Below are 14,940 nucleotides of genomic sequence, written 5' to 3'. Positions count from 1 at the left end.
GGCTGGAGTGCAGTGGCACAATCTCAGCTCACTGCAACCTCTGCCCCCCGGGTTCAAGTGATTCCCCTGCCTCAGCCTCCCAGGTAGCTGGGATTACAGGTGTTTGCCACCACGCCCAGCTAATTTTTTTGTATTTTTAGTAGAGACGGAGTTTCAGTATGTTGGCCAGGCTGGTCTTGAACCAGCCTCTTATTCTTTTACATACTATTTCCAGCACAACTGTCCAAGATGGCAGTCAATAAATGTTTGGCTAAATATAATAAATAATCCAGTTGATTATTTCCACTTTTTCATGTTGGGTTTTCAAAGTCTACTTTTCAAACAGTAAGGTTAACTTTTCTCTCTAGTATTTGTTTTGTAGAATCTATTATACTTTGTAATGTAATCCACAGAAACTTGGAGGTGACTTTAAAATTTACTAGTTTTGAATGATACCCATGCTGAGGTGCTCAGAGGTGAAATGTACTAACATATATCGATGGATGGATATATGGATGCGTATGTGATAAAGCAAATATAGGGAAAATTAACTGTAGAATCTAGGTAGTGGGTACATGGGTGCTCACTGTACAATTGTTTAAACTTTTCTACGTTTGAAAAATTTCATAACACGTTGGAAAAGTGACTTGTTTTGCTCAAGCGGGGGTACATTCAATCTTCAATTCTTGAAAGACATAAATCTATCATTCCTTCTGTTTGGAAAGCTCTTTAGAGAGTCAGAATAATTCCCACAGTACAGTCTAAACCAGCACACAAGGGTTTTTTGGTAGAAAATAATTTCATTAACATAACCAGGCAATTTACCAAATACAACGTACATAGCTCAAAACATGGAGTTACTGCGCTGAAAATGTGACCTTGTTTACACACATTGCGGGAGGAAGAGTATAAAACAGGAGGGAAAAGGAGTAAGACTGTGGTTGCAGCGTCATCGCAGAGGTGAAGTGTTCCACTCATTGCAACCGTGGTAGTCTGTATCAGTTTCCCACATTAAGGTCGGAGGAATCTACTAAGCAAATGTACGCCCTCCCCATTCGTTCGAAACACATTGCAGTAAAATTGCAAAAGTGGCCGGGCGTGGTAGCTCACGCCCTTAATCCCAGCACTTGGGGAGGCTGAGACGGGAAGATCGCCTGAGGCCAGGAGTTTGAAGCCAGCTTGGGTAACATAGTGAGACACCCCCACCTTCTGTATTAAAATGAGATTTTAATTTTTTTTCTCTTCAGTTCATCGGTTAACAAGATAAAAAAATTAATAAAAAATTAACTTTTTAAAACATTTAAAGTAAAGTAGGCGTGGAAGCAGTATGTAGACTCATCGGGCTTGGGTCTGAATCCTACCTAGATCGGCACTGTGAAATGGGGATAATGATCTCCTAGAGCTGCTGAAATAGGAAAATGGAAGAGCAGCAGCTGATGTATTAATATTTCCATTATTACTATGACCCATTACCTGACAAGTCATAATTGTGACATGAAGGAGGCTGGACCAGTTGTTTCAACAATTTTTTCCGTCTAGAATTCAGCGACAACACCTCAGCTTAGATCAGTGCCTTCTCTGAACAGAGTTCACCAAGTAGCCCCCAACCCCAAAACCCCTAAGTCCACGGGCGCCGAGGAAGCTGCAAGTCCTACGCATGCGCAAGGTTGCTCGCTCGCTCACCGCCTCCGTGGCTAATGGCCTGTTCCATTCTCGAGGGATGCCGGCGGGAGGTGAGGCGGGAGACTTGGAAGCCTGGGCCCGGCAGTGAAGGCGCGTCACTAGTATTTCCAGCCTTTCACTCTATGAATAGTACTTTGTGATTATTATACTTCTACCTTGATGATTGCAACAGGCTGCTGGAAAGAGTTTGGTAAACAATCCACCAGGCATCCTCCCCCCTTCACCTGCGCACGTTAGGGAGGGCCGGCGTGACGCCCAGGTACGGAAGCCTAGAGGGCTCCGCCCACCGCCACGGGGCCCCGCCCTGCATCGCCCCACCGCCCCTCAGCCCTCAGGTTCTCCAGCCCGCGGCGCCGCCGGGCAGCTCCTCCTCCTCTCCGCCCCGCCGGCCGCGGGCGCGGGGGACGTCAGCGCTGCCAGCGTGGAAAGAGCGGCGGGGCGCGGGAGGAGGAAGTAGAGCCCAGGACCGCCGGGCCACCACCGGCCGCCTCAGCCATGGACGCGTCCCTGGAGAAGGTCCGTACCGGGAGGGGGCGATGGGGACGGTGCTGCGGCCCGGGGCTCCCGCCTCCGAGGCGACTGTTTCCCAGTCTCGAGCTGCCATTGTGACCCAGACAGGGGGACGCGGGCTGACGGGCCCCGCCTGAGGAGGCCTCGCCCGGAGGGCGGCTGGGGCCCGGGCGCGTCACGGGGCCAGGTGTCTCTCGGGTCCCCGTGGGCCGAAGAGGCTGGGCGGGGTTCCGTGGGGGCCGCGAGGGGCCCGGAGCCCAGGACTGGGACCGCAGGGCGGTTTTTATATTTTTAGGAGAGACGGGGTTTCACCATGTTGGCTAGGATGGTCTCGATCTCTTGACCTTGTGATCTGCCTGCCTTGGCCTCCCAAAGTGCTGGGATTACAGGCCCAGGTTCTTTTAACTGCAAAACAGGGATGATATAATACTTTTATCTATCTTGTGAGGCGAGGATGAAGATTAAATAAGGTAGTTTGTGTAAAGCACTTAGAACCGAGCTAGCTATTAATAGTAGAGAATCTTGGCAGGTACTACTGATGATTACTGCAGTAGACCACAAGCTCCATACAGGCAGGGGTCATTTCCGTTTGTTTAGATTTGTATGCAGGGTGCTTGGCACAAGGGTTGTGCTCAGGAAATACTTGTTGGATGAATGAATGAAGTGGAGATAATAGTAATACCATGTTTATAGAATTCCATGAGGATATAAAATAATGCAAGTATGTAAGCTCTTGGTAGAGTGTCTAGCACATAGTAGGTGGTCAATAAATATTCAGTGACTGAATGAGTAAAGTGGGGACAATAGTAATACCCGCTCATGAGGTTGTCGTAGGGATATAAGGCAACCCTGTGGTACCTTGTAGAATGCCTAGCACATAGTAGGGGCTCCGAAAATATTTGTTGAATGAATGAGTGAAGTAGGGATGACGTTAACACCAGCCCCTAGGGTTGTTGCGGGGATAGAAGATAAGACAGGTCTATAGCATGTTGTATTGTGGTTGTACATGGTAGACACTCCGTTGATCGAAACTGGAAGAGCTGCCATGAGTTTCTTTCTCCTGGGGATTAGGAGAGGGTCCTTTTGGGGTGCAGAATGGTGTGGAGCTGACGCTAGTCCTCTGGAAGGAAGAGTGAGCAGCTGACTACTTGCTAAGCTCTGACCTGGATGAAAAGTCGAATCGTTCCTTTCTCTCTTCCTCCCAAACCTGTGCTTCTTTCCACTAGAATCCTTGCCCGGAGTCCAGTGCCTCCTTCCTGTCCAGGATCACCTTCTGGTTGATCACAGGGTAAGGCTGGGCCCCCCCCAGACCTCAGGGAAGTGGTGGGGAATGAATGAATGAATGAACGAAGGAACGAACATGCTCAGCTCCCCCCCCTCCCCGACTTCTCTCTCCTTTGCTCTTCTGCAGAGTTGTCTTGAATCTGCCTGTGCTGGCCATGTGGTCTCAGAGACACCAACTCTGTCCGGCAGTTCCGTGAACTTGAATGTGATAAACACATGAGCCGTGAGCAGCTTACACCTCTGCAGAAGGCTTTGCCTGGGACAGCCATATGCTGGACTGCTCTTGCTTTAGCTTCAGATTTGGGTTTTTAAAATATTAGGTATAGTTATTATTGACATTGTCCGCCTCCTGTCCCCCGCTCCTTAGAAAAATAATACTGTCTCACCATAGGAAGTGTGGGTTAAAAAACCACATGTGCAGATCAGCAGTATAGGAGACATCCAGAGGCAACCAGTATCACCATTTTAGTATGCCTCCTTCTGGTCTTCTTTCTGTTTTTTGAGATGGAGTCTCGCTCTGTCAGTCTCCGCTCACTACAGCCTCCACCTCCCAGGTTCAAGTGATTCTCCTGCCTCAGCCTCCCAGGTAACTGGGATTATAGGCATACACCACCATGCCCGGCTACTTTTTGTATTTTTGGTAGAGACAGAGTTTTGGCATGTTGGCCAGGCTTGTCTTGAAACTCCTGACCACAGGTGATCCACCCGCATCGACCTCCCAAAGTGCCGGGATTACAGGTGTGAGCCACCATGCCCAGCTACCTTCAGGTCCTCTTTTTGTATATCTCTTTCTGCCCGTTGTTAACATCTTAGTGGGGATTGTTTGAAGAATCTTTTTTTGCCCCTAATATGCATCACCTTTTTTTTTTTTTTTTTTTTTTGAGACAGGCTTTCGCTGTGTGGTTGAGGCTGGAGTGCAGCGGCACAATTGTAGCTTACTGCAGTCCCAGTCTGCTGGGCTTAGGTGATGCTCCTGCCTCAGCCTCCTGAGTAGCTGGGACTACAGGCGTGTTCCCCCATGCCCAGCAGATTTTTGTACTTTCTGTAGAGGTGGGGTTTCATCATGTTGCCCAGGCTGGTCTCCAGCTTCTGAGCTCAAGTGATCCTCCCGCCTCAGCCTCCCAGAGTGCTGGGATTACAGGCGTGAGCCACCATGCCCGGTCTCATCCTTGTCTTAATGACAAACATTGTTTTAAAAAATTAGATGTTTTAAATAATTCCTTCAAGTTACTATTAAAAAGCATCACTGGGACAGTGCATGCTAATAACATTCATTCTTGTTTTGGAAAATTGTGCTCTAGTTACATAAGAGCATATCCCGGATTGGAAGGGGATACCTCCAGTTTTTTGGGGTAAAGGCATGTAGAGCCTATATGTTAACTTTTTTTTTTTTTGAGATGGAGTCTTGCTCTGTCGTCCAGGGTGGAGTGCAGTGACAGGATCTCAGCTCACTGCAACCTCCGCCTCCTGGATTCAAGAGATTCTCCTGTCTCAGCCTCCTGAGTAGCTGGGATTACAGGGACCTGCCACCATGTCCAGCTAAGTTTTGTATTTTTAGTAGAGATGGGGTTTCACTGTGTTGTCCAGGCTGGTCTCAAACTCCTGACCTCAGATGATCCACCCACCTCAGCCTCCAAAGGTGCTGGGATTACAGGTGTGAGCCACTGTGCCAGGCCTTTAACTGTTTAAATGGTTCAGAAAAAGATGATGTGTTTGCATGTGTGTGCATGTCAATGGATACAGAGAGAGAATGATACTGCAGACGTGGCAACGTGTTGACAATGGTGAGTTGAGTGAATTCTTAGTATGATTTGAGTAATTTTTCTATAAGTTTGAAATTGTTTTAGAACAAAACATGAAAGTATTTTACCTTTTATTATAAAAGTGTTTAGTCTGCTGGGCACGGTGGCTCATGCCTGTAATGTTAGCACTTTCAGAGGCTGAGGTGGGTGGATCACCTGAGGTCAGGAGTTCGAGACCAGCCTGGCCTACATGGTGAAACCCTGTCTCCACTAACAATACAAAAATTAGCCGGGCAGCACACGCCTGTAATCCCAGCTACTTGGGAGGGTGAGGCAGGAGAATTGTTTGGATCCAGGAGGCAGAGGTTGCAGTGCGCCGAGATGGCACCGTTACACTCCAGCCTGGATAGAGTCACATAGAAAGATTAATATAATAAAATTCAATAAGCTCATCACCCAGATTTCATGCTTACTAATGCTTTGTCATGTCAGCCTTTTTTTTTTTTTTTTTTTCTTCAACCTATTTTTTTTTTTTCTTTTTATAGGGTCTGACTCTGTTGCCCAGGCTGGACTGCAGTGACACAATCACAGCTCTCTGCAGCCTCCACCTCCTGGCCTTAGCGGTCCTCCCACCTCAGCCTCCCGAGTAGCTGGGACTGCGGGTGCGAGCCATCATGACTGGCTAGTTTTTTTTATTTTTACTTTTTGTAGAGAGAGTCTCCCTATGTTGCCCAGGCTGGTCTTGAACTCCAGGGCTCACAAAGTCCTCCAACTTCGGCCTCCCAAAGTCCTAGGCAACATAGGGAGACTGTGTCTCTACAAAAATAAAAAAAAAAAAATTAGCCAGTCATAATGGCTTTCACCCAAAGTCCCAGCTACTCGGGAGGCTGAGGTGGGAGGATCGCTCTAGACCAGGAGCTGGAGGCTGCAGGGAGCTGCGATCGCACCAGTGTACTCCATCCTGGGTGACACAGTGAGACCCTGTCTCCAAATAAATAAATGAATGAATGAATAATAAAGAATAAAAAATAAATTAGAGCCATCCTGATATTTCACTCCTAAATCATCTTTTTTTCCCTAAGTCTTTTGTATGCACCACTAAAAAAAAACAAAACAAAACAAAAAAAATTTCCTGCATGACCCAACAGAATGAGCTGTAATTAGCTTGTAATATGTGCAAATGTCCATCCACATTCTGACTTCCCCAGCTGCGTGGCTGCCTTTGTTTGCAGCAGGAAGCTGTGCTGCAGAAGTGAGCAGCATCAGCAGGTGTGTGAAGTGAGTGAGCCCTGTCTTCCTCCTCCTCTCATTGACTCTTATTGCCTAACCCCCTTGTGTCTTGGCCCCAGCTTGATTGTCCGGGGCTACCGCCAGCCCCTGGAGAGCAGCGACCTCTGGTCCTTAAACAAGGAGGACACGTCGGAACAAGTCGTGCCTGTTTTGGTAAAGAACTGGAAGAAGGAATGTGCCAAGACTAGGAAGTAAGTGTGAGTTTCCTCGTCCTCCAGGATGCCCCGGTCACCTCCTTTCCACTACTGTGGCCTGAATCCAGGATGGGGCCCTGGCAGTGCTGCCTGTTACTAGCTTTGTCGTTCTGGGCAAGATGCCTCACTTCTCCTCCTGGCCTCAGTTTGCTTTTCTGCCACATGGGGTAGAATCTCACATGTCATTAAGGCAACTGGGTACAGAAAAGAAGAAAGAAGCTGGGCGCGGTGGCTCTCATGTCTAATCCCAGCACTTTGGGAGGCCGAGGCAGGCGGATCACTTGGTCGGGAGTTTGAGACCAGCCTGGCCAACATGGTGAAACCCCGTCTCTACTAAAAATACAAAAATTAGCTAGGCGTGGTGGCAGGCGCCTGTAATCCCAGCTGCTCAGGAGGCTGAGGCAGGAGAATCACTTGAACCCAGGAGGCGGAGGTTGCAGTGAGCTGAGATTTTGCCACTGCATACTAGCCTGGGAGACAGAGTGAGACTCCGTATCAAAAAAAAAAGAAGAAGAAAGAAAAATGTTGTCCAAACAGGCAGTTGATGCTGTTTGCCATGGCGCCTGACTATCCCTCCTTGAGTCAGTCTCACTTTTTTCTGTGTCTTTCTGAGCATCTGGCATCCTGCATGTTCTTGCTGTTTGAATGTTCTGTCCAGCATACCCAGCTGACCATGTAAATCTGTGTAGCCAAAGAAGCCCCATTTGAAGGTGATTTTGGCTGTACTGGATTTTAGGCTCCACCCCCTATGTAAGGTGTGCCCCACTACGCTACCTCTGTCATTCTTTTGGGAATCAGGCCAGGGCCTCCCCTGCACATACCTTAACTCATCAAATCTGAGATGCCGCTAGTTGCACGATGCGTTATTATTCTATGTAACAGTAAGAAAGAAAAGCAGCTGCCAATTAAACAAGGACATAAGACGTGTCTCGAGCCCGGACGAGCTGGAACATGAAATTGCGGGTGACATGGGGGCAGTGGATTGCGGCCATGAGGGTAGTAGAATGGCTGTTTTTGTTCCTGTTGCCTGTTCTGGGGTAAGTTTACTATGATAAGCCGTGATGGGGCCAGTGTGGTGCATTGGATTCCCCACAGACCCATTGGCCTTACAGGGAAAAACCCCAGACTGGGGTTCAGTTCCTCATTCTGTTCTAGGGATGCCCAGGATACAGGCCTTCAGTCAGACCCAGATGGTGTGTGGGAATCTGGGACATCCATGTTACCAGCCATTAGGACATCAGCAGAGGACCTTGTGACTGGTCGGAGGCTGTTTGGGTGGTCCAGGTGATGGGAGAAATTGTCTCGTGGGAGGCAGATAGAGCTTGGGCGTCTGTGACTGAGCATTGTAAGGAAACGGCCCATGTCCATGACCCAGTTGAGGTCTTTGGCAGGCAGAGGTGGGTCCCTGTTTATTACAGTTCTTCATGGAGACAGAACTAGTAGGATGGATGGATGGATGGGTGGATGGATAGATGATAGGTGATAGATTGATAGATGATAGGTAGATGATAGATGGATAGATAGTTGGTGGATGTATACATGGTAGGTGGATAGATACATGATACATAGATGGATGATTGATAGATGATGGATGGGTGGATGGAGGATGAGAGGGGATCTACTAGGGAAACTGGATCATGTGATTATGGAGGCTGAGAAGTCCCACACTAGGTCATCTGCAACCTGGAGAACCCAGGAAGCTGGTAGCATGGCTCAGGCCAAGTCCAAAAGTCTCAGACCCAGGGAAGCTGATGGTGGAATTCTCAGTCCATAGTCAAAGGCCTGAGAACCTGGAGTCACTGGGTAAGTCCCAGAGTCCAGAGGCCAGACATCCTGGAGTTCTGATGTTCAAGGGTGGGAGAGGATGACATCCCGGCTGCAGAAGAGAGAGCGCCTGCATTTGCCATTACTCTGACTTTTTGTTGTGTCCGGACCCTCTGCTGATTGGGCGGTGTCACCCACATGGGGCGAGGATGGATCTTCCTTAGTCAGTCCACTCATTCAAATGCCAGTCTTGTCTGGAAGCACCCTCACAGACACACCCAGAAATAACACTTTACCAGCCATCTGGGTATCCCTTAACCCAGTCAACTTGACCCCTAACATCACCCATCTCATCTGGATTCCTTCAGCCTCACCTGCAGTATCCTCCCCTGCTAAGCAGGCCACATTTGTAGCGTGGGCTTCAGCATTCCTCGTCCACGCCTCTGCTGATCACCTGGCTCGGCTTCCTCTCATGGAAGAAGGATGCCCACCTTTGTGTCCCCTGGAGCTTGTCAGGAGAGCAGGTTGCTGGAGACAACATGGGAGAGGCCAATATCACAGCCTTGGGAGGAGGACAGAGTTTGAATCAAGAAGCTCCTCCACTGGCCTGGCCCTTAATCCATTGAGCAGATGAAACCGACTGCTGCTTTTGTGCTTAGCGATGTTTAGTCCCTGAGGGTTCAGAGAGTGGAACAAAAGAGACATGCTCTAGTTGGGTGTCATCGACATTCTATATGGGAGACAGGACATTGGTTGTGAAACACGCATTGATAAGAAGCTTTGGAGAATGATAGTGTTGGGGTGAGATAAAAATGAGGAAATGAGGGTGAGAGTAACTGAAGAAGCTTGTGTGTGTGTGTGTGTGTGTGTGTTTTCTTTTCTTTTCTTTTTTTTTTTTTTTTGAGATAGACTCTCACTCTGTTACCCAGGCTGGAATACAGTAGTGTGATCTCGGCTCACTGCAACCTCTGCCTCTCCAGTTCAAGCAATTCTTCTGCCCCGGCCTCCCAAAGTGCTGGGATTACAGGTGCATGCCACCACACCTGACTAGTTTTTTGCATTTTTAGTAGAGACGGGGTTTCACTATGTTGGCCAGGCTGGTCTCGAACTTCTGACCTCAAGTGATCCTCCTGCCTCGGCCTCCCAAAGTGCTGGGATTATAGGCATGAGCTACCATGCCCAGCTGAGGGAGCTGTTTTAGATACAGTGGTCAAAGTTCTACCCAGTGCGGCCATGACCCTTGGTGAGCGTGTGCCTGTCCCTCCCTAAGTCTATCTCTGGCTCTTTCCGAGCATCTGGCATCCTGAGTGTTACTGCTTTTTGAAGTGTTTTTGTTCAGCATGCCCAGCTGACCATGTATGTCTGTTTTAAGAAGGTCACATCTGAGCAGAGACTTGCATCGGAGGGAGTGAGCCTTGTGTGTATCTGTGGAAGGAAGGGCTTTCCAGGTAGAGGGAGCAGCCAGTGCAAAGGCTCTGAGAACGCTCGTGGTGCATCAGGGGGCTCGTGTGGCTTGAGGAAAGTGAGTGAGGGGGAGAAAGGGAGGAGATGAAGCAGGAGAAGGATTTGCAGGGGTCTCCTCTGAGAGTTAGGGTGGGATTCCAGGTGCAGTGAGAACACAGGGGCAGGTTTTCTGCAAGGCAGTGGTGTGACGTGAGTTCTGTTGTTTGTATGTATGTATGTATGTATGTATGTATGTATGTATGTATGTATGTATTTTAGAGACAGGGTCTTGCTCTGTTGCCCAGGCTAGATTGCAGTGGCATGATCACAGCTCATTGCAGCCTGGAAATTCCGGGCTCAAGCATTCCTCCCACCTCATCCTCCAGAGTAGCTGGGATTACAGGTACATACCACCATGCCTGGCTAATTAATTTTATATTTTATATTTATGTTTTGGAGATGGTATTTTGCTCTTGTTGCCTAGGCTAGAGTGCAGTGGTGCTATCTTGGCTCACTGCATCCTCCACCTCCCGGGTTCAAGCAATTTTCCTGCCTCAGCCTCCCAAGTAGCTGGGATTATAGGAATGTACCACCACGCCCGGCTAATTTTGTATTTTTAGTAGAGATGGAGTTTCTCCATGCTGGTCAGGCTGCTCTCAAACTCCTGACCTTAGGTGATCTGCCTGCCTCAGCCTCCCAAAGTGCTGGGATTACAGGCGTGAGCCACTGTGCCTGGCCTTTTTAAAATTTTTTTTTATAGAGACAGATCTCACTGTGTTACCCAGGCTGGTCTCCAGCTCCTGGCTTCAAGCAGTCCTGCTGCCTCAGCCTCCCAAATAGCTGGGATTACAGGTGTGAGCCACCCCAGCCAGCTGAGTTCTGGTTTGTAACAACCCAGGCTGCCCTGGGGAAGGTGGATATTAGGGAGAAGAGTGAAGGCAGGGAGACCAGGGTGGGAACCTCAAGGGTTGTCCATGAAGTCCCTTCATGCCTCACTGGGAGCCTCCATTTTATTTATTTATTTATTTTTGAGACAGGGTGTCACTCATTTGTCCAGGCTGGAGTGCAGTGGCATGATCTCGGCTCACTGCAACCTCCATCTCCTAGGCTGGAGTGATCCTCCCACCTCAGCCTCCCTGGTAGCTGGGACTACAGGCACACACCACCACACCTGGCTAATTTTTTTTTTTTTTGTAGAAATGATGTCTTGCCATGTTGCCCAGGCCGTTCTCAAGTTCCTGAGCTCAAGTACTCTACCTACCTTGGGCTCCCAAAGTGCTGGGATTACAGGCGTGAGCCACTGTGCCTGACTGGAGCCTCCATTTTTCACCCAGAGCATTTTCTGAGAATTCAGTGAGATATATGTCATGATAAGCTGTGCCCTAGCCCTGAGTAGATGCTGGGCAGGTTTTAGTTGTACAAATTTTATTTATTCATCTGCACACTTTGATCTTGCCAGGGAGGATGTGGTGAGAACTGGGTCTTTGAGCTTGAAAGCGGGCCATTTGAGAAGGGTCTGGCTCTGTGAGTACCTTGGTGTTTAGGGATGCTCAGCATGGGGCCAGGGGATCATTTCCTTGGGACATTGGTAGATGGATCGCTTGCTTTATTCCCAGAGGCGTAAGCCAGATCTGGTACCTGTAACCCCTGTGAACCTGGAGAGAGTGAGAAGGAAAACTCTGTCCTAGGCTGGAATTTCTTGGTGTGGCCCCTTACATCCAGATCCCTTTAGTTAACCAGAGAAAGGAATGCAGCCCGTGCAGCTCTGGACTGCTGGGTGTCCTAGGCTCGGGGATCAGGTGAGGGATGCCAGGGCTAGGGGGTCTGCGTGGTTTCCTGGATGCTTCTACCACCTCTCTTCACCCCTGAGTCACGTGTGGGTGGGCATGGTGGCTCATGCCTGTAATTGCAGTACTTTGGGAGGCCGAGGCAGGAGGCTGTCCTGAGTTGATGAGTTTGAGACCAGCCTGGCCAACATGGTGAATCCCTGTCTGTGCTAAAAATACAAAAATTAGCTGGGTGTGGTGGTGCTTGCCTGTAATCCAGCTACAGGGGGTCTGAGGCATGAGAATTGCTTGAACCCGGGAAGTAGAGGTTGCAATGAGCCAAGATTGTGCCACTGCACTCCAGCCTGGGTGATAGAATGAGACTCCATCTCAAAAAAAAAAAAAAAAGGCAGCTGTGAGTAATCTCCCTGCTCTACCTTTGGATTTAAAAACCCAGTGCTTCATTGGTTTGTGTGTAGTGGTTTTATATTCTCTTTTGTGTATGGCCACTCAGAGCTTAGGGCCATTTTGGACTGTGGTTTCTGCTGGCATGAATGTGAAATGCTTCTGTGACTGGAAGAGTTTGGCCGTTTTGTTTTTTTTTTAAGTTAGACATAGTGACCATACCACCAGTCACCCCCTTCTCAGGCATCCAGCCAACAGAGCTGAGAACATATGTTCATAAAAGGCTGGTAGAGGAATGTTCTTAGCTACTTTGTGATAACCCAAACTGGAGGTAAGCCAGACATCTATTAGCAAGTGAACAGACAGATGCACCAGTTATGTACATCTGCACAACTGAATCCTAAGTGATGTACAAGAATGAACTGTTGGCCAGGCACAGTGGCTCATGCCCATAATCTCAGCACTTTGGGGGGCCAAGGCAGGCGGATCACTTGAGGTCAGGAGTTCGAGACCAGCTTGGCTAACATGGTGAAACCCTGTCTCTACTAAAAATATAAAAATTAGCCGGGTGTGTGTGGTGGCACACGCCTGTAATCCCAGCTACTCGGGAGGCTGAGGCAGGAGAATCGCTTGAACCTGGGAGGCGGAGGTTGCAGTGAGTCAAGATCGCACCATTGCACTCCAGCCTGTGTGATAGAGCAAGACTCCATGTCAAAAAAACAAACAAACAAAAAAAATCCCTGTAAGGTAAAGACTACTTTTTTGGTGACAGCTTTATTGAGATATTCATACACCACACGATTCATGTATGCAGAACATATAGTTCACTGATTTTTAGTGTGTTCATAGAGTTGTGCAGTCATCATCACAGTCAATTTTATTTATTTGCTTTTTAAGACAGAGTCTTGCTCTGATGCCGAGGCTGGAGTGCAGTGGTACATCCTCGGCTCATTGCAACCTCGTCCTCCTCCTGAGTTCAAGCGATTCTCCTTCCTCACCCTCCCAAGTGGCAGGGATTACAGGCAACCGCCACCACGCCTGGCTAATTTTTTTTATTTTTAGTAGAGACGAGGTTTTGCCGTGTTGGTCGGGCTGTTCTCAAACTGCTGACCTCAAGTGATCCACCTGCCTTGGCCTCCCGAAGTCCTGGGATTACAGGCATGAACCACTGCACCCAGTCAAAAAAAAAAAAATCTTTTTTTAGAAATAGAGTCTTGCTATGTTGCCCTAGCTGGCTGGACTCTTTTTTTTTTTTTTTTTTTTTGCATTGAGCTCTGTATTCCTATCCCTTTGCCTGTCTTGATGATTTTTTTTTTTTTTTTTTTTTTTGAGACTGAGTCTTTTTGCCCAGGCTAGAGTGCAATGGTGTGGTCTCAGCTCACCACAACCTCCACCTCCCGGGTTCAAGCAATTCTCCTGCCTCATTCTCCCAAGTAGCTGGAATTACAGGTATGCACCACAATGCCCGGCTAATTTTGTACTTTTAGTAGAGATGAGATTTCTCCATTTTGGTCAGGCTGGTCTTGAACCTCCCGACCTCAGGTGATCTGCCCACCTGGGCCTCCCATAGTGCTGGGATTACAGGCATGAGCCACCGCGCCCAGCCTATTGTTCTTTCTTTTTGAGATGGAGTTTTGCTCTGTCACCCAGGCTGGAGTGCAATGGAGAGATCTCGGCTCACAGAAACCTCCACCTCCTAGGTTCAAGTAATTCTCCTGTCTCAGCCTCCCAAGTAGCTGGGATTACAGGCACCTGCCACCATGCCCGGCTAATTTTTGTATGTTTAGTAGAGATGGGGTTTCACTATGTTGGTCAGGCTGGTCTCAAACTCCTGACCCCAAGTGATCCACCCACCTTGGCCTCCCAAAGTGCTGGGATTATAGGCATGAACCACCACGCCCGGCCATGATTGTTATTTTGTATTGTTTTGAAATCAGGAAGTGTGAATCCTCCAACTTGGTTCTTATTTTTCACGATTGTTCTGGCTGTTCTGGATCCTTGAGTTTCCATGTGAACTTTATAGAGTTAGCTCATAATTTCTACCTGGCAGCCAGCTGGGCTTTTGATGGGGATTGCCTTAACTCTAGATCAGTTTGGAGCCATCAGTTTTCTAAGTCTTTAACTTATTCAGCTCGTTTAATCTTACCTACCTTCGAGGTAGGTGCTACTTTTATCCTCATTTCACAGAGGAGGAAACTGAGGCCTAGAGAGCTTAAGGACCTTGCCTGAAGCCACACAACTGGCCAGTGGCCAAGCCAGACCTTGAGCCGGTGGCTCTAGAGCCTGTGTTTGTAACCACTGTGCTGAGCTGCCTCTCTCCCTGGGCTTGTTGTCTTTGACTCTGCCTTCCCTGAAGGGTGACATTCCCTGGCCATGTCCCTGTGGTAGGGGGCTGCGTCTCTGGCAGACCTCACAACGGCTTCACCTCCTTGTGTTCCAGGCAGCCGGTGAAGGTCGTGTACTCCTCCAAGGATCCTGCCCAGCCGAAAGAGAGTTCCAAGGTGGATGCGAATGAGGAGGTGGAGGCTTTGATTCTCAAGTCCCCACAGAAGGAGTGGAACCCCTCCCTGTTTAAGGTGTTATACAAGACCTTTGGGCCCTACTTCCTCATGAGCTTCTTCTTTAAGGCCATCCACGACCTGATGATGTTTTCCGGGCCGCAGATCTTAAAGTAAGACCCCCTTCCCTCCCAGGTGGGCTCCATTTTCCCTTCTTGGATTTGATCTTTCATTTGCATCAGTCATAACCCTGGGGTCATGCTGTGTCCTGAAGTGGGCTCATAGCCAGACATCTCCATTTTTACTTTAGCTTTTTTGAAAAAAATAGAGACAGGGTCTTGCTTTGTTGGTCAGGCTGGTCTCGAGCTCCTGACTTCAGGCG

At 48.6% G+C, this 14,940-nt stretch overlaps 1 protein-coding gene across 1 annotated transcript; it reads left to right on the top strand.

The window, feature by feature from the left end:
- Nucleotides 1–1,636: 1,636 nt before the first annotated feature.
- On the top strand, nucleotides 1,637–14,731 carry LOC116464542 (multidrug resistance-associated protein 1-like; the record flags this gene model as incomplete). The annotated part of the gene is made up of 5 exons (XM_032147802.2): nucleotides 1,637–1,712; nucleotides 1,991–2,178; nucleotides 3,399–3,460; nucleotides 6,548–6,679; nucleotides 14,501–14,731. Coding segments are annotated over exons 1-5 (689 nt in total), but the record flags the coding sequence as incomplete, so codon positions are not given.
- Between the last annotated feature and the right edge of the window lie 209 nt (nucleotides 14,732–14,940).

Source organism: Hylobates moloch, unplaced genomic scaffold, assembly GCF_009828535.3.
Source record: "Hylobates moloch isolate HMO894 unplaced genomic scaffold, HMol_V3 SCAFFOLD_934, whole genome shotgun sequence".
Lineage (NCBI taxonomy): Eukaryota > Metazoa > Chordata > Mammalia > Primates > Hylobatidae > Hylobates > Hylobates moloch.
The sequence above is the reverse complement of the archived record's forward strand: the minus strand, read 5'-3'. Positions and strand labels throughout refer to the sequence as shown.